Raw genomic sequence first — 21,397 nt, forward strand, 5'->3', positions numbered from 1 at the left:
CCTTACCCGTGTGTGCTCCTGTGTGCATGCACTGACGTACGCACGCATATACTGATACATCGACGTGCCTCTCTCCCTCGCATGTGCGCATGCACGCACTCACAAGCTACCTGTGCAACACGCCGTGAGAGTTATGGGTTGGTGCACTCCAAAAGCTCAGAGCAGGGACCAGCTCGAAAGAGAGTCACAACCACGGCCGGTGTGCAAAGAAAGGTTATACTGCATAGTTCAAACCAACTTCAGATGACCAATGGAAAACTGGGGACTCCAACGTTAAAACGGGAGAAAAAAGAGAAGTGAACGTGCCAACTTCAACCTCGTTTCATGTACAGCGACGTGAACTGTTCGTTAAGTAAACTGGAATGGGCAACTGAAAGTGTATGAGCGATGCATTCTTCAGTCTGAATAAGTGAACAAAGACCAGTCCAAGAACAGCAGCTGAGAAGTGTTATTCAAAATTGTGGAATATACAGTGTGCTACTGAGGATCTTCCCTTTGCACAGAATCTTTGCCCACGGAAGTAAGGTAATATTGTGTTTCTTCTCTTCCCCTCCCTGTCCCAATTCCCCAGCTCACCCCCATGTTAAGATGAGTTTCTGCCAAAGTTTTAATGCAACTTCTTCACAGACTGCATGTGTCTCTCTTTAGTGTATGTTCTAATCTTCCTCTTCCAGTGTTGTAGGCTACAGTGATAAGAAACCTTGGCAAATCAGTTGTTAATGAGGATACGGACAATGCAGCAATATCCGCATTTCTTTGCCTGTACTTTAATGTTTATAAGACGCTGGAAAAACTTGTAAATTGGTCAATAATATTGTGATAGTATATTCTCTACTTTTCTTCCCCACCACTCTTTGACTGGCCTTCATTACTTCTCTTGACAAATGTTACAATGTTATTTAAACAAATTTACGATTTTTCCATCTAATAAACGAAAGTGAATGGAAAGAACACAGGGGAAGAAATGTGGATATTGCCGATGTAAGCTTTGAAGCTTTTAGATAGCCCATTCTGCTTCATTACATAGTTTGGTAAAGGTTCAATGCTTCATTTTTCAGTTTATTCGTCAAACTTTCTATATATAAAAAAAAAATGAAAAGATAAAAAGCTGAGAAATTAATAGAATTGACAAGTTGACTCTTGGAATGTTGGATGAGTTAGGCTGGTGCATGGCTTTAGGTGAGGTAGCAGTTCATTCCACACATTAGTAGCTCTACCGGTATATCTGAAGCAAAACTTTCTTGTACTATTTCAGCGTCGCACACAAAAATTCCATAATTTTTGTGACTGATTTTCAATCAAAAGTGACTCCTTGGTCGGATTATCTGCATTTCTTTCCCTCCACTCCTCTGTGTGACTGATGGAGTGAACATCCACATCTTATTGTAAACACCACTCATTTGCCTTGAAGGAAAAAATGTGGATATTGCCCCAACATCCTTTTTTATTTTCACATGAAAATAAAAAATGTTTCAGTGCAGCATTATTGAGCTGCATAGTGTGTTCCGTTTGGCGGTTTTCTTCTGCCAACAATATGTGCGTGTGCGCATTTGCGCGTGCGTGTGTGCGTACGTACATCAGTGTGTGTCTGTGGTGTGTGAAGTAGTCTCGGCACACACACACACACATGTGCAAGCGTACGCACACACATGTGCAAGCGCACGCACAAACACACACACAAGCTACCTGTGCAACACACTGTGAGAGTTACAGGCTTGTTCCCCCCACCCATCCCCCATTTGAAAACATGGTCACATTCAAAGACTAGCATGAGTTAAAGCAAAGAAAGTGAAAAAAACTTCACCGCAAGTGTAGGGCAGGTCAGAAAAACACCATGGAGGCAACTACTTAAGGGAGGCTATTAGTTGCAGCTACTTTTTATTTCCCTGCATGTGCAGAACAGGACAGGAATCCAGACCTCAACTGAAGTCTGCACCAGTGGGTCACGGTAAGTATGTGTAATTAAACAGTTATTTGAGCATGGGTGGATCAACTCTGAATTGTCACTGGAACTGGACAATTTAGTGGTTCTCATCAAGTGTATGTATGATTAAAGAGTGATGTTTGACATGTTCATAAATTTAGACATTTAACCCTGAAGACGGACAAGGACCCATACCTCTCATCATTAGTGAGGGCACTTCAGTGAGAGAACTGGTAGGATTATAAAAAAAAAAAGAAATGTACAGGGAGGAGAAATGACCGATTCACAAAGTTGGACTTACGATAAAGCTTACCATTTAATATAAATTGTTTTAAAGCTTGAAATTTTTTCATTAAAAAAAGAAAGAAAAGAAAAAAAAAGTCCAACTTTATGAATCGGCTGATCCATCCCCTAGTATTTTTTTCTCTCATTTCATTTGCAATAAAAAATCTACATCCAGTCCTGGTTCTGTTTTATTTTTCTTACTGCTCCCTGAAAAAGCAGTGATTATCACATGATCAAAATGACAAAACTGCAATTTGAATGAAAACATACCACCATCGGTAATGGGACCGAACACACCCCCTCGCCCCAAAAATACTAACAACTTCTGAGTCAGATGGGTTCATTGCCTTGCCATCCTTTTGTCTCACTTGTTCAGTCCATGCTGATGAATGTGCCAATAGGATCACTGTGCGTGGTGAGTCACGTCAGTGACTTGGTCATGTAAGGGCCTTCCAGTTCATAGCCAATCTTGCGGTAGTAATTGCGAGTTCCAACACCTGCACAGACAGGAGGAATAAATTAACTTTTTTCTTTACCCTTTTTTTTTGGTATACATTTGAAAATGCTGTTCCAAGACAAAGACCAAAAAAAAACACCCAAAAAAACCCCCCCCAAAAAACAAACAAAACAAAAAAAACAACAACATGAACATTACAAATGACATGCATTTTCATCATTGTAATACCAATACAGCACTTAAAAAATATCACAGGAAAATAAATCAAAATAAATGACAAATGACTTTTGCACAATCAAGTAATCTATTTTCCTTCTACAATCTCTAATACTTATTTGTGACTCCTCTCACTCTTCCTCGCCTGCACCACCCACATCCACAGCCTACATCAAACTGGTTTTCACACCCTTCTCCCATACACACACACACATACTCTGTCTACATTACTGTCATTTCTTAACTGTCTGTCAACCCCACACCCCCTCCCATACACACTGTCTACATTACTATCATTTTCAAATTGTTTCAGACCAGTAGAACGATTAAGAACAATGTATAACAAAAAAAATCTTAATATCTCTTCACAAATTAATTATCTACAGAATATATAAGTAAACAGGAGAAAATAATCTATGTACACACAATTAAAAAAAACCCTGACATATTAGCATAGATTAAGTGCGGAAAAATCTCATCCATTCAGTCATTTAAATTAAATTGTCAAGACAGACGGAGTGGTGGCCTAGTGGCAAAGCATCCACCTAGAAAGTGAGGAAATCTGACTGCACAGGATCAAATCCCACACTCGCCACTATTTTCTTCCTCTCCACTTGACGATGAGTCATATTACTAGGTCTGGACGCAAGTCATTCAGATGAGACAATAAATAGAGGTCCTGTGTGCAGCATGCACTTAGCACACGTTAAAGCACTTAGTCTACCTCCTACTAAAGAACTCACAGCAACAAAATGGTTATACATGGCAAAATCCTCTCATTCATACAAGTATGTGTTCACCCAATCGAAAACCAGACTGAATGACAAGAGGAAACCAATGATGAGCGCCTAAAGGCAGCCGTCAGTTGCCTCTACCCAGGTAGGCAGCCTGTTTTGCACATGACTCTGCAAAGCACTTACAGTTGTCTCCGACTGAAGATAGGCACTATGTAAGTATCATTAAAAAAAAGAGAGAAAAAAAGAAAAAAGAAAAAAAACTACCTGAAATGACAGCAATTTTGCTGGAGCCATGCTCGTGGCGAGCGATTCTCTCCGCCTCCTCCATCAGCAGCATGCCAAAGCCCTGGTGCTGGAACTTGGTGGGGTCTCTGGCATGCACTGGCACCACGCTGCCATACACGTGCAGCTCGCGCACGATGGAGCAGCCGCCCACCAGCTCCGGGCGGAAGGTGTCGGGGGAACACTTGCGCAGCCTGAGCAGGCCGATGAGGATGTCCTGTTCGGGGTCCTCGTAGGACAGGAAGGTTTCCCAGCCCCCGTTGGCCACGTAGTCACGCCGAATCAGCTCCGCCTGAACATCATCATCATTAACAATGAAAAAACAGAACAAATGAGATAAATACATTGATGATGAAAGTATCTATACAGCACAGAATCTCGTGCAGGCATATCTTGAATATAATAATGATAATGAAAAGATACAGCACAGAATCTTGGGCAGAGACATATCCTGAACGTAATAATTATAATGAACAGATACAGCACTGAATCTTGGGCAGAGACATATCCTGAACGTAATAATCATAATGAACAGATAGAGCACAGAATCTTGGGCAGAGACATATCCTGAACGTAATAATTATAATGAACAGATACAGCACTGAATCTTGGGCAGAGACAAATCAAAGCGCCTAAACCACAAACCACAACACGCTTGCATATCTGTGCACCAAAAAAAGTCTAATCCTTGAAAGCACAAAGCACAACTGAAGTGCAATCATGAAAAATCTGAAGTATTTTTCTTCAATATTCTTTCCTGTACAAAGGCTGAATGGCCTGTACCAAAGAAAGCAATGCACGCACACTCACCAAAGTTACACAATTTAAAGAAGTAGTGCACACAAATTTAACACAGTGACTAACACACACCTCATATGGCTTGACTTTGTGGTGAATCTCCTGAATTCCTACTTCACGTGTCCGCACGTCGCGACACTTGGTGCCCAGGTCAGCCATGCGTGCCAGTGCCAGTTCTCGCAGGTTGCCTCGCTCCACGCCCGAGGAGACAAGGGGCATGGGGATGTCACTGGAACCCAGGGAAGGAATAATAATTGTAATAATGCACTGTACACATACTGCACTGAATGATTACAGTAATAATGCACTGTACACATACTGCACTGAATGATTACAGTAATAATGCACTGTACACATACTGCACTGAATGATTACAGTAATAATGCATTGTACATGTATCGCACTAAAGTAATAATTATAGTAATAATGCATTGTACATGTATCACATTGAATAATTATAGTAATAATGCATTCTACATGTATCGCACTGAATAATTATAGTAATAATGCACTGCACGTGTATCACACTGAATATTTACAGTAATAATGCATTGTACATGTATCGCACTGAATAATTATAGTACTAATGCATTGTATGTGTATCGCACTGAATAATCATAGTAATAATGCATTGCACATGTATCGCACTGAATAATTCAGTAATAATGCATTGCACATGCATCGCACTGAATAATTATAGTAATACTGCATTGCACATGTATCATACAAATTCCCGACACAATGGGCTCTGAGTGCCTCTCACGAAACAATACAAATTTAACTTACATGATGCCAATTCCCATACAGTGAGCTCTAAGCCCCTCCTATGAACAATACCCATACAGCTTACATGGTGCTGTCTCCATATATAGAGGGCTCTACTGCCTTCCATTAAACAATACAACTACAATAATACTTCAAAGCACAATGAGACAAAATGCAAATGTGAATCATCACATCAAAAAAGCACAAAACAGAAACACACACACTTGTCTTCACTCTCTCTCTCTCTCTCTCTTTCTCACACCTGTATTCACACTCACACACACAAGTGCACATACAGAGAACACCCACCCACAAGCACACATACCACACAGAGACTTCACAAGGAGAAGAGCAAATGAATAATCGTTGTCACACAAAGCACAGCTCTAATCAATGGTTTCAAGGATGAACAAAAGAAATGTGCAACTTTTCTCTTGCAGACCTACTACTTTTTTTCTCCCTAAATATTCCATACCTATGAAGTAGTATAGTAAGTCATGTTCTATTTATTTCACTGAAAAGAGAGACGCTGAATTTAGGGCAGGGAGCTGGAGAGATGAGAATGGTAAATCTAAACAGAAATATCTTCAGAGATTCAGGACTTTCACCCAGGAGCAGTGTCTTCTAATGGTGATGGCTAGATAGGTTTACTTACGCTACCTGCCATCCTGCCCAGTTGGTTTCTCTATCCATTGTGGTTGTTGAGAAAATGGCAATCTTGATGTTTACCGTAGACAGACACTCACACACACAGATGGACACATTGACAGCCCATACAGTCATTACACAGACTAACTCTGTGCACACACATGACTAAGAAAGAAAATGACACCAGCACATGCAAGCAGTGGGGTGGCCTAGTGGTACCACGTCCCGTCAACGAAGCAAGAGAATCAAAGTGTATGGGATGGAATCCCCCTCCACTAGACCTTGGAAGGTGGTCTGGACACTAATAAATCAGATTAAATGGTAAACACAAGTCTCATGTGAAGCATGCAGGTAAAAGAACCCATGGCAGCAAGACAATTGTCCCTGGCAAAATTTCAAAGTATAATCCACTTTAACATATGTGTATGTGTGCATGTGTGTCTGAAGACTGCCTGAATGACACAGGAAACGAATGATTAATGCCTAATTTAGGCAGCTGTCAGTTGGCTCTACTCGCCGGTAACCAGCCTGTTGTGGCAGTGTCTGTGAAGCGCCCAGAGCTTGGTCTGACTGAGAACAGGCGCTGCGTAAGTATCCACATAATAAAGGATCAATAAAAAAACAACAAAAAACAACCAATAACCAGCAATGTCACAGGGCCTACCGCTGCACTCTGTAGACACGTGTCCACGGAGGAACAAGAGCCAGGATGCGAGCGATCAGATCGACCAGCATGCTGGGTGGGTAACTCTTGTAGCGACCCTGTCTTCCACAGCTCATACAGACCTGCACACACACACACACACACACACATTACATTCCCTGTTTCACAGAATGAGAAAGGCATATGGGAGCGGCATCTACCAACACACACACACATTCTCTTTTTTTATACACACACACACTTGCTCTATCACTTTGTATTTCACACACACAAACACACAGAGTGTGAAGCAGTGGCCTAGAGGTAATGCACCTGAAAAAACGAAACAAATATCTGCTGGTTCCAGTATCATATAAAAACTGGATTTTTACCCCCCCCCCTCCCCCCCACCACCCTCGCCCCCTCTTACACAAGACCTCGAGTGGTCAACTGGGTGCTGGTCCTTCAGATGAGATGTTAATCTGAGGTCTCATGTGCCGAATGGAATCAACACACTTAATGAACCCACAGAATCAAAAAGGTTTCCCCTGGTAAAACTCTGTAGAAATTTTCACTCTGATGGTAAAACAAATACACCAGCAGACAGAAAAAAATATGGGTGACACTGCACTGTGGCAATATACTTTCCTAACGCAGAGCAGCCTGAATTTCACACAGAGAAGTATGTTATGACAAAAAGTAATATAACTGTCAGGTTATGTGCTGCACAACAACAACAACAACAACAAGTCACATTACTTAACCCAACAAACACTGAACACCATGTTGGCAAAGCCGCATAACTATTTCTTTATCCGTTGGTCATTTCCAAGTGCAACAGGTTCTGTCTTTGGCAAAATCAACAACCCAAATCTTTTAATCCATAGAAGTTTGCTTCCAACAAAAATTAGCCACATTTCCAGAAGTAGACACACAAACACACACAATGGAGATTCTATCTGGGGCAAAACAAAAAAAAGGACACCAAATTACAGTTTTATTTCTCCCCCTCTCCTCCCCCTTAATAACATAACTGAAGCAGGCCCATGCACAAACACACAGAACGTTTTACTCTTCAGTTTCCCCCACTTCATGTTATTTTCTCTTTTAAAGGTTCAGGTTGATCTCAATCATTCCAAGATTATTGAATAGCAGAATTTTACACACACATGCATGCAAACACACACACACACACACAAACCTGTGCCTCTGATGACAAGAGTTGGATAGATTTTCAGCCCATCTGACCTGAAGGCAGGATTTTCAAAATATTCCTGAAACAAGATCACAAAGAAATCATAACTAATCCACAACTGAGTGAAACTACGAAAGCAAGTTTGAAGTCACCAAAGTCAAAGACTGGCTGACAAGAACTGTAGATGTGAAGTAATTTTAACATTGGTTTATATCAAACACAGCAAATTCTATTCTCCTTCCATATGTACAGATAAACTTAAAAAAAAAAAAAAAAAAAAGTTCTTTAATGTGTGTATACACATGCTGAAGATCAAATAAGCTTATTCAAGATGCACAATCCATGTGAGCATTCAAATGTAGCATTCACAACCCCCAAAATGGATGAAGACCACCTAAAAAGATTTAGATTGCTGCCTAATAAGTCAGGGAAAAATCAGAAAAGGTTGAAAAAAAAAAGACTCAAAAGAAAAATAATACCATTCAAAGATGGAGAAAATTTTCAATTGTGTTTAATTAAGGAAACGCCATAAAAATAACACTGATATAAAAGATGAGAGCAAGTTCTCCAGTCTATATCTACAATGACTGATTCATTCACACATACACATCTAGCTTAAAAACAAAGCAAGAGGCAACAGTGAGGTACGAGAGGAATCCAGTGCTCACAATGAACTGCTCCACGTCTCGTTCCCAGCCCACATTGGGCAGGTCTGGCATCATGTGAGCCACCACCTTGAAGCCTGCATCCTTGGACATCTGGAAGGACTCACACACCGCCCTCACTGTGTGACCTCTGAAACACAGACAATACAGAGAAACAGTAATGAATAACAGTGAGAGCCATCAAGACAGCAGCCTGCGGGGACAGGAAAAGAGGTCGACCACCCACGAATTATGTGGTGCTGTGACCTGGAGGCAGACATGAAGAGGACAGGCTGCACCTGGGGACAGCTGGAGCGACTGGCATATGATCAGAATGACTGGAGAATGCTTGTTGGTGGCCTGTGACCCACGTGGGGCAACAGGTGTAGTGTAAGAGACAAGTGACGCAGACTGAATGCGAACACCCTCATAATAAAATAGGTACCGGCAGCATCACTTGTTAAACTGAAGCTAAGACTAAAAAAAGTCAATTTTGCCAATTTTCCCCAAGCCTGTAACTTGAATGATGATTAAGAAATAAAGATACGTTTTATATGGAAATAAAGTTCACTCTCTCCTCTTTCCAGTGCTGTTTTTTGTTTTTCATCTGTATTTTATCTTTGTTGAATAAAAGAGTAAAAATCAGGGGTAGTCGAAAGCCTTCTTGCATGCCATGGCCGACCACTCTGACACAGATCGTGTCAACTGGTTTCAACGTCTCTCCTTTCTTTGCTTGGCTTGCCTGTCCCATTTAATTAACAGAGCTATTTTTAGTACAGCTCTGTTTCTCCGAACCTCATCTTTCCGGTGAATATTAGTTTGGTTTGCAAAACCGCATATTGCAAATATAGCGCGTAAAAGACGATTTTCGCTTGACTTTAAACTTAAAATTCTCAAAATTGGTAATAAATACGACAGTAATTATGGATATTAAAGACAAGCTTTTTAAATTTCCTTTTGAAAGGTATACGCAACTACTGCAAGGTATTACTGGTGCAGACAAGCTCGGAGTTGAAAGAGTGGCTGTGCATCATTCGGATGCCGAAATGGCAGTAGAAGCTGAGCCAAACTTCAACAACGATCTTGGTCGGTTCTGAAACCTTTGAGTTGGTTTGATTTTACTATCAAACTGTTGATTATATCATTGATAAACATTTAAGAGGGGGTGTTTTTCATAAATGAGTGCACGAAAGTGCTCGATCATTGGGAATATCCCATACTGCCGCACCTCGTTTTGAATCTAACTGAAGCGACGATCGTTCTTTCTTATTTTCATGATGGAATTAATGATAAGTATGTTAAGCTGCTGTTTGTTGAAATTAATCAGCAGATATAGTCAATAGTAGCAGTTTCACTTTTATTTACAAAACACAAATTATTTCACAAATGTTTTTCAATTTTTCAAGAATATCATCATTCCTCCAACTTGACATGATTTAAAAAAAAAAATTAAAAAAAAAAGTAAGAAAGAAAGAACAAAATTTGCTGAATGTGACTTTTAATTAAAAAGTCATGGTAGTGTGTGTCTCTGTCAGAGAGAAAGAAAATAGTGATGAGTACTTGTGCATGTGTGTCTGTCCACTTAAAAAAAAGAGAAGAATCTGATGTTAAATCTTACAGATTATATGAAATAGATCTAAAAAATTTGCTTCGAACTGAATTATTGTTGTATCCCATTTTAAAGGTCTTGCTCAGTTGAATACAAATCACTTTATTTCATAAAAATAGCTTGATAAATGAAGAAATTGCACCTGTTGCTATTTTGATAAATTTTGCCGTGTGAGAATTTGCAAAAAAAAAAAAAAGAAGGATTTTATAGCTCAATATCAATAAAATGATCAGGCAATATAGCTGAAAAAAAAATTAGGCATCTTTACTATAAACAAACTATCATTATCTTTCATTTTCAGCCGTCTATGTTGTTTAGTATGCATGCAGTGATGCTGTAAAATTGGAGATTTGCCCAAAATGACATGCAAAAAGGCTCAATTTTAATGAACTTCAATTGACTGTAACTTTGGTTCTAATACACACAGAAACATAATTTTTGTGTTGGAATGTTTGTTTTGACTTATAGTTTTTAATCTAAGCTTGTTTAAATGTTGTTTTAACAGAATTTATATATTTAAAAAAAAAAGTTTGCTGGTACCTATATAATGGTTTGACAAACAGGAAATGTAAAACTCTCTTATCATCATTTTGGTGAAGTGGATCAGATCTCACAAACACACACTTGTAAACACACCAAAAGCAATATCCATAAACAGACTTGAAAAAAAAAACATACAAAAAAACCCAAACGATAACACATTCTTTTGCTCTGCACCACATCTGCATACTCACACTCACAACCCATTCACAAAAGTAGAGCTGACAAAAGTAGCAAGCTTTTTTTTTTCTTCTTTTTTTTGTGTTCACTAAATGGAAATGAACATGGAAACAGCACTAACACCATAATACATGACAATCAATTTGAAAGTATTATACATATAGCATAAAAGGGATTACTGATAAATCAGAAGAAGGCTAATATTCCAACAAAGGTACCAGGATAACATTCTTAAGCATCAGAACTAGATTAATATTCTGACCTGTTTGTGTCTCTGGCAACATCTTCATACACACTCTGTACTCCAATCTCCAGTCTGGTGCAGCCGTACCGTAACATATCACTGTGGAAACAAGTAAACTTAAAAACATTATTGTGTGGAAAAGGTATGTATAAAGACTAACATTTAAAGATAATTCGTAAAAAATGGCATAATTTTTTTTCCAAAGCTATCTTTTATAAACTGAAGAACAGAGGCATATATCTATGAAAAAAAATCTAGCAAAAATACAAAACTAAATTTTCCTTTAAATACATGCAGTACTGCAAGAGCTGAGCAACGTATCCAAAACACACAATTCATCATATTCTTTCTTGCACCCTGAAACAAGGTTGCAGCACGCTTCAAAACCACACAACCAATGAATGAATGAAGAAATAGGGCTCCTTCCAAAATATCTGGGACACAAAGCAAAAATCTGTAATGATCAGTCACTGATTTGCTTGAAAACTTGACGGCTGAATCTGCTTAAAACGATACATTACCAACAGCCCCCTCCCCATTAGAAATCCAAGTGTTTAACATATACTGACCTCAGGTGTTTCTTCAGACAGTAGTCAGGTCTCGTTTCTATGGTGATGCCAATGCACTTGGTCATGCTTTTCTCTGAATACCTGCAATAAAGGAAAAAGTGTGAGAGTCTTTCTTTTCTTTTCTTTTTTTAACTTCCTTGACCAGTTTAAGTGAAAAGCAGTGATTATGTTCAACAAAAGAACAATTCCTTCTCCTTCACAGACATGGCGACCCATCAGACAATTCAATGCAGTTTGGCAGGGGTGAAATAATAAAATCATTAATTCATTTCTGTTGCGCGTTTTCCATGGTAGTCACTTGCCAACATTCCCATACTCCCTCAGACTTGCCTTGATCAAATCAACCAAATTTTTTTCAAGCATTTCTGGAAACATATCAGTAATCCTGTTCTCCAACACTCCCTTCCCTCCACTTACACCTGATGGCCTCATCCACAAAACAACACTCACCCGATGGCCTCATCCACATCACTACACTCACCTGACTGCCTCATCCACATCACTACTCACCTGATGGCCTCATCCACATTACTACACTCACCTGACGGCCTCATCCACATCACTACACTCACCTGACTGCCTCATCCACATCACTATACTCACCCGACGGCCTTGTCCACATCACAACATTCACCTGACTGCCTCATCCACATCACTATACTCACCCGACGGCCTTGTCCACATCACAACATTCACCTGACTGCCTCATCCACATCACAACATTCACCTGACAGCCTCATCCACATCACAACATTCACCTGACTGCCTCATCCACATTACTACACTCACCTGACGGCCTCATCCACATCACAACATTCACCTGACGGCCTCATCCACATCACAATACTCACCTGACTGCCTCATCCACATCACTACACTCACCTGACGGCCTCATCCACATCACAACATTCACATGACTGCCTCATCCACATCACAACACTCACCTGACAGCCTCATCCACATTACTACACTCACCTGACAGCCTCATCCACATCACAACACTCACCTGACAGCCTCATCCACATCACAACACTCACCTGATGGCCTCATCCACATTAATATACTCACCTGATGGCCTCATCCACAAAACAACACTCACCTGATAGCCTCATCCACATTACTACACTCATCTGATGGCTTCATCCACACAACACTCACCTGATGGCCTCATCCACATTACTACACTCACCTGACGGCCTCATCCACAAAACAACACTCACCTGATGGCCTCATCCACATTACCACACTCACCTGATGGCCCCATCCACATCACTACACTCACCTGACGGCCTCATCCACATTACTACACTCACCTGATGGCCTCATCCACATCACTACACTCACCTGATGGCCTCATCCACATCACTATACTCACCTGACAGCCTCATCCACATCACTATACTCACCTGACAGCCTCATCCACATCACTACACTCACCTGATGGCCTCATCCACATCACTACATTCACCTGACAGCCTCATCCACATTACTACACTCACCTGATGGCCTCATCCGCATCACTACACTCACCTGATGGCCTCATCCACATCACTACACTCACCTGACTGCCTCATCCACATCACTATACTCACCTGACAGCCTCACCCACATCACAACACTCACCTAACAGCCTCATCCACATTACTGCTGGTCTGTCCTGACAGTGCGTCATGCAGGTTACGGATGAAGTAGTCACGGTAGTCGTCAGGCAGACTCATGAAGGTGCCCCCCATCACAATGAACTCCACCTTGTCCACACTGTGGCCTCCTTGTTTCAGCTGACACAGCAATACGTGGGCGTCTTACACTGACATCCTACTGTATCGTACTGCATGCCTATCAGCGCTAATTATGCCTCCCTGTTTCAGCTGACACAACACAATGTGGGCGTCCTAAACTGACAATTAATTGCATCGTATTGTATGCTTATCAGCGCTAATCATATCAATCAATAAAATGCATTATAAATTTGTATCATTTTTTTTTTCTCACGACAGAATTCTTTGCCCGAAACTTGTGGTGCTCTCCCAGGGGATCAAGCATAGCCACTGTGCAGCACAACTTTTTTCCCCATATCGATTTCTTTTAGTTTTACTGTCAAAGTGGATTTTTCTACACAATTTTGGCACAACCCTTGGGACAACCCGTTTGTTGATGCGGGTTCTTTTACATGTGCTACGTGCAAGCTGCTCACAGAACCTTGGTGTATCCTCTCATCCGAAAAACTAGCACCCAGACCACCACTCAAGGTCTAGATGGGGTGGGGGGTGGGGGAGGGGGTAGGGAGGGGGGGTAAAAATCCTAGTGTGGTGTGCGAGCTCAAACCTGTGGACACTAGCTTCCTAGTAAGGTGCCTTATCACTAGGCCACCACTCCACAAGACAACTGACAATATGTCCCCTTTCTCTGCCAGAAAAAAAAACCCCAAAATCATAACATCTTCTCAATCAGCTAGGAGAATGAGTCTTCAAATCTGTCACATAACAATGGTATGTGTAAAACACAACAGCTTAGGCCTCTTTCATTTTCTGTAAAAATGACAAAGCAGCTCCTAAACTTTACTATGCACTATTGTATCCTAGACCATTTCAGATGATTAAAAGAGATGTGTATTTTGTGCAGAAAAAAAAAAAAAAAAAAAGCAACAGTAAAAATGTACTAATTCCCAGTAAAACCAGCTTTCACCAAAGTGGCAAGAGTCATGAGACACTGCCATTTCGAATATGCCTGTACACCAACCTGTTCCACGCGATGCCGCGTTTGTAGGTATGGATCATATCTTGCTCTGATGGCTCGCATTGAAGTTGGCTGAAAAAGAATACAAAGTTTGATAGATTAGTAATATCAGATGAAGATTTACTTATCAAAATACATTTATATAAGACAACTGTAAAACACACACACAGACGAACACACGCAAAATACACAGTGCAACTTGAATAAAAATGTATGTACCAGTACCTAAACTTCAAACATGAAGACCTCTATCATAACTCTAAAAACAGGAAGCAGTCAGATCTCAAGAAAGTTCATTTTTGCTTCAGCCAAGAAAAAAGTTCGAATGACTGAGTCCAAAAATTGTAAAAAATCTATGACCACAAACTATCAAAAAAATGATACATCATTTTCCCCCAAAGATTTTTGATAAATATGATCTATCAATTTCCCCCAAAGATTTTGTTATTTCAAACCCTCAGCAGAAACCATAAAAAAAATCAGCTAATCTTAAGAAAAAAAAGAAGTAAAGTATAGTGCTGTTCTCTGGCTAAATAATCACTGCTGTCACATCAACTCTGGTAATGACCACTGGTTAAGACAATCAATTAATAAAAACTGCTGACATGCACACATGCATATTACACACACACACACATGCACACACACACAAACCCTCTGTACCAAACAACAGTAATCTAACCTCACAGCCAGTAAACATTTAAGTACACAACAACAGTAATCTTATCTCATAGCCAGTGTATGATTATGTGGAGTATTTACACACACACACACACACACACACACACACACACATTTAAGAAACAACAGTTATCTTACCTCATAGCCAGTTATCGATTGTGCAGAGTATTCACACACACACACACACATAAGTACAAAACAACAGTAATCTTTACCTCATAGCCAGTGAACAATTTCTTTGAGTATTCACACACACATATATATGAACAAAACAACAGCAATCTTATCTCATCACCAGTAAATGATTGTGTGGAGTATTCATGAACAAAACAAAAGTAATCCTACCTCATAGCCAGTGTACGATTGTGTGGAGTATTCGAAGTCTGAGTCAGGGCCACCAGGACAGTATCTGAAAAAAAGAAAGAAAAATGAATCCTAAAAAAAAAAGTTAATACAAAATTTCTAGTAACAGTACCTGTAGTAGTCAATTTAAAATTTAAACTAGCAAATAAGACATAAAATTGATGTTTTTTTCCTCAGTCTTCAGCTGGATTAAAGTTCATCATTTTTTGCTTACTTCAAGGCATGCTGTGCAAATAAAGACTGGGAACTGTCCATGTAACAGTAAAAGAAGGCAGACGCTGTGGTATACTGGTTAATCATGTAATGGTTTGCTGACTTGACTTATTTTTCTGTCTTCAACTGCATTTGTTTTACAATGAATGAATGATGCCCACCGTTGCATTTGCACAGACTTGTGTTTGTTGATTGTGGCACTCAGCTTATATCACAGACTGACGTAAGTTTACAGTTGGGCCAACAGCAAAGTGAGAGCTGTATTATCAATGGTTTCTCCATTGCAATGGGAAATCATTTACAGCTTAGTCTTTTGTGAAGGACTATGACTTTGTGAAGGACTATGACTCTCAAACTATCATACATGTTTTGATGACTGGTATGACACTGGTTCAAGGCAAGTCTGAGACAAATCACTGTGGGATGTTTTGTTTGTTTCATTTTGGTTCATTTGTATTTTTGTTTCACCTCTGACAAGCTTCAATGCAGAATAAAGCATGTTATGGGATCTGATGGGAGGACTGGGAACACAGTCAAGAGTCAGTCACTCCATGGATGTGTCTTGATCCGACTTGTAAGTGATCTGACCAACACCACAGGTTTTCGTATTTCTTCGAGTCTGGCTGCACTGGGATATATCATGAAAGAAAGCCATAGAAGCTCCTCATCTTTATCTATAAAAAAAAAATATATATAAAAAATAAAAAAGAAAAAGAAAAAAAGAAGAAGAAAAAAGTTCCAGATTTTGTGGCCTTTCATGCTTTGCTCTTAAAGTGACCTCAGTGTCAATTTCCTCTCCACTTCCATGCCTGTTACAAATTTGTTATAAATTTTGTCATGTCTTCTTCAGTGGATTATTATTGTTAATAATATTAATATCAACATGATTATTATCATCATTATTATCATACTGCACCACCCTTTGAACAGAGACCAAGCTACATAAAAAGATGTACAGATAAAACATAAATAACTAAAAAAAAAAAAAAAAAAAAAAAAAAAAAAAAAAATATATATATATATATATATATATATGAATAATAAACAACCAGAGGCACACTAAAAAATCTAACCAAAAATAAAAAAAAATTTAAACAAATTAAAAACCAACATAACTCATGTAAACAAAACTGCAACCTGACTCAATAAACAAACTATGGTACTCAAACTTTAAAAAAATGAAAATAAAAAAATATAAACACAACTCACACACAGATGTTCCCTGTCATGGCAATATGAGGACAGCGGTGAGGTTTGCACATCACTGCCACTGGAGCAATCTGAAAAATGATGAACATATAATTCATTCCAAGTCTTGGGATCACACAGCTATCAACAAAATACCCCCCAAAAAAACCAACCAACCAAACAAACAAAAAAAGCCACACCCCATGCCCCCTGAAAAGTGAAATAAAACACCTAAAAACAAAAAAAAAACTCATCACCTTTTTCTCTACTATTTTTACTATGTTTTCCTTCAGTTCACCAAGATCCCACAGCCACATATTCTGTCTCAATTTTAACGTTCCATTGCTAATAACAATTTTCTTGTCACCAAAGATGTTAACCCACCACAATGAGATCCAGCAAAATACTTTAAAATCATTTTATCAGGGTTGTACCATTGTTTTAAACACTGACACACGAGGCATCATCCCAAAACTTAATTTCAAGGAAACAAAATGTATCTTTAAAAAAGAAGATAAGTTTTTTGCCATTCAAATCCCTGCACTGCTCATCTGGTTTCACTGGAATTTGGCAGTCTCCCATTAATTAACTGCCATTAATCAATCTGAAGATCAGGTCTGCATCCATACTTACACCGCTAGCTGTCCTGACTGGTTTAGCCCTCAACTTTGGCAATAAAGTCTGCACACAAAAGTATAAAAATCTATTTGAAAAAATAAGAAAAAAGAAAAGAAAAGAAAAGAACAACAAAATCTATTCTTTCATAAACGCTTCAAGTACTGAAACAAAGAGTCGCAATTAAATTTTTTTTAAAAAGTAATAGTGCATCAGGCAGTCATGACAGAATATGAAACAATAAAGTTATGTTCAACAACCGAATAAGGAATAGCTCTACTCAACGTAATCAGCAATGTTATAGACTAAGGATCAAAATGTGTGAATAATTTAATGGCAACAAAGCACAATAAGTCATTCCTCTTTAGCACAATAACGATAATAATAATAATAATAATAATAATAGATAGGACTTATATGGCACAAACTCCCCATATAATGGGCTCTAAGCGCCTCACATGAAACAATACATATACATCAGTACATAAGAACATTCCTCTACACATGAAAAAACAACACATATATGTGTATATATATACACTAAGCCAGTTCAACAAATTGCAGATACAAACACTCACACACACGTGCGCGCATGACAAAAAAATGCCCTACACATGAGCATGTGCACACACATGCTCGTGCATCAACACTCACCCACCCACAGATACACACTGCATGATGATTTCAGTAGAGGGTAAAGTGGGGAGGGAGGAGGAGGACGAATGCAGACAATTAACTATGCTTCATTACACCCAAAGGCCTGTTTGAACAGGTTCGTTTTCAAGTTTCTTTTGAAAAAGGACAGTGTTGGTAAGTGACAGAGATCCAGAGGAGGAGAATTCCACACAGAAGGTGCTTGATACTGAAATGCACTTTGGCCAAATGTCTTTGAAGAGGTTTCTGGGGACTGGAAGTAGCTTTTCAGCAAAAGACCTGAGAGAATGGGAAGGGGTGTAAGTATAAAGGACATAAGATAAGTAAGATGGGAGAGATCCTTCAAAGTGGCAATTAGCCAATATGACAATTCTGTACTGAATTCTGTAATGGATGGGTAAGTGAGGAAACATGATCCTCTTTTGACTTTCTGGAAATGATTCTTGCAGCATTGTTCAAAACCATCTGAAGGAATGACAAGAAATCAGAAGGCAGACCAGCAAATAGTGAACTGCAGTAGTCAAAGCGACTTAGGATCAAGGAACAAACAAGCTGGGTGGTTATATATATATATGAGTGAACTGTTGATGGCTTCTAGGAAAGATGGTATGCCTACAATCAAAATTTCCCAATATTACAAATGAAAGCAGTGGCCCAGTGGTAATGCACCTGATAAGGAAGGAAGAGTCCACTGGTTCCAGTCCAATGTGGACCAGGACTTCTACTCCTCTCTGAACTAGACTTAATGCGGTGGCCTGGGTACTAGTCTTTGAGTTTGATATAAAACAAACTGTAGTCCCATAAGTAGCTTGCACTTATCTCATGTAAAAGAACCCACAAGAACGTAAGGGCTGTCTTTGGCAAATTCTGAAGAAAAATCCATTATAACAGTAAAACAAGCACTCTGGCTGACACTAGTGACAGATAAAAAAAAGATTGAAAAAAAAAGAAAAAAAAAAAGAACATGGGTGGTGCTGCGCTGTGGTGCCACGCTCTGCTCTGGGAGAGCAGCCTGTATTTCGCACAAATCTTTTTGTGACAAAAAGCAGTACAGAAGGTATAGTACCAAAAAAATAAAATAAAATAATTAAAAAATAAAAATCTGAGGCCAACAGCTTTTGAACCATTGCAAATCTCTGTCTTCTTTCTCAGATCTACATACTGACTGCAGTGGTTCAGAAACAGCCATCACCTACCTTCTTGTGCTCCTGTGGAACTCCTGCAATAATGTCCACAAGCTTAGGCTGACTTGACATGCCATATTTGGCGGACACTTTTGTCTTCAGTCTGAAATAGAGTTAAAATGGTATTGATATTCATCAAAATTAAAAGCAAGGACAAACACACAAACGTAATAAACACACACACATTTTCACACTGACACATGTATACGCATACCAACATTTACTGATGTGCTGTTAAAAGATCTAATGAACTGGCGATAATCAGAATCAAAATTTTTAACTCTATGTAGGATGGTAACTGTCCCAGGGTAAAAAAGATCCAAATTTTATAAAGAAAGAAGGAAGAATAGAAACCCTGTCAGGATGAAAGGTCCTTTTTAATGCTCTTGACAGGCTCTGACACACAGTGTGTACTTATCTCTGTAAGTTATATAGAATTTATTGTCCGTATGCTGACAACTGAAGAGCTCTTCTGCTTCCTTCTCCCACCCCTGCACAGCTCTCCCCATTTTGTTTGTTTGTTTGTTTGTGTGTGTGTGTGTGTGTGTGTGTGTGTGTGTGTGTGTGTGTGTGTGTGTGTGTGTGTGTGTGTGTGTGTGTGTGTGTGTGTGTGTGTGTGTGTTAAAAAGAGTATGCAGTAGCTAGCTGTTTATCAGTGAATATCAAAAAGACTATGCTAAAGGTTATTTAATGTTGCTCTGGTTTATTATTTAGTAAATTACACTGTTATTTAATGTTGCACTGGTTCAGTCAATAATCTTGATACTTACTTATTCAGATCCACATCCTTCTTCTGGCTGTCAGCTTTGATGAGCTCGTTGACTATTTCTGTTACTGCACGAACCATCAGTTCCTCCTTTGAGGCTTGTGGCACTGGAAAAAAAAAAGAAGAAAAAAAAAGGAAGAAAAAAAAAAAAAAAAAAGAACTTAGTGGAACATTTATTACAAGTTCAAATTTTCCAAAGTACTAAATAGCTATGTGTTGCTAAAAAATGGGGAATATTTTACAAGTTGTCTTTTTAACCTACAGAGTTCCCTACTGCATTTTATAAGAGGATCAAAATCACCCTTTGTCCAATAATTAACAGACACATAAATATGATATACTGACGGCAAACCTGAATATGTAGCTTCAATAACTCATTTGCTGCACCTTTGTATATATATTTTTTTGTCCTTTTAAGCAAATCCCTTTAATAAGGTGTCTCTGCTCATGAGAGCTTTTAGTTCTTCAGCGAAATATATAAACCTGGAATTCACTGCATGGTCCCTCATTCACAACCTTTAAAACAAATATTTTCAATCAGTCTCTGCATAATTAAGGCACTCCATTCCATATCTGTATTCTATGCACCCACATCTGTTTCTTCCATGAACATTTGTGTCTGCATGCATGCTTATGTTCTGCATAACTAACGTGTTATCATTGTAAAATGCTTAGCGATTTGTACTACAAATAGGCTAATCATTAATATGTGAAGTGTATAACTAAAGATGCGTCGCAAAATAAGTGTCATCCTTGTACTTGTTCTAAGCAGAAACCAAGGCTCTGTTTGCCTTGGCCACAGCAGTAACCCTCATGCTTGTCAAGACTCAAAGTGAAACTATGCATCATGCAGATGATCATGATTGGAAAGGTTGAAATATGACGAAAGTGCAAGGCAGTGAGAGTGAGGTAACTTCAAAAACCTACCTTTGTTTCCTTTCTTTCCCATGGTGACAGAGCAGTAAAAATCAAACGTGCCTTCCTGGAACGAAAAAAATTCAGTTTTTCAAAGAAAAATGCACGCAGCCATCAAGGAACATCACAAAACTCACACGCAAGGTACTGAAACCGGAAGTTGTTACAAGATGCGGAGCTAAAGTTTTAAGTTTCGTCCTTAAATACTAACCATTATTCTTGCTGATTCCACCCGTTTGTAATGATTATAGTATAGTATAGATCTAGAAAAAAACTCAGCTCATAACGTTCAAGTTGTAAATTGCCTAAATGAGGCATTATATTTCTGAAACTATTTCTATAGCTT

At 39.1% G+C, this 21,397-nt stretch overlaps 1 protein-coding gene across 1 annotated transcript; it reads right to left on the reverse strand.

Annotated features, from left to right (window-relative positions):
• Positions 1-1,405: 1,405 nt before the first annotated feature.
• Positions 1,406-21,208, reverse strand: LOC143280088 (elongator complex protein 3-like). The gene is given in 17 exon segments (XM_076584607.1): positions 1,406-2,706; positions 3,884-4,193; positions 4,772-4,928; positions 6,777-6,874; positions 6,876-6,898; positions 7,957-8,029; positions 8,619-8,745; positions 11,186-11,266; positions 11,737-11,817; positions 13,360-13,514; positions 14,476-14,544; positions 15,499-15,562; positions 16,939-17,009; positions 17,551-17,598; positions 19,383-19,473; positions 20,141-20,243; positions 21,064-21,208. Coding segments are annotated over 17 exon segments (1,650 nt in total). The 5' UTR covers positions 21,086-21,208; the 3' UTR covers positions 1,406-2,629.
• Positions 21,209-21,397: the final 189 nt, after the last annotated feature.

The sequence above is a fragment of the Babylonia areolata genome, chromosome 3, assembly GCF_041734735.1.
Source record: "Babylonia areolata isolate BAREFJ2019XMU chromosome 3, ASM4173473v1, whole genome shotgun sequence".
NCBI classification, from domain to species: domain Eukaryota; kingdom Metazoa; phylum Mollusca; class Gastropoda; order Neogastropoda; family Buccinidae; genus Babylonia; species Babylonia areolata.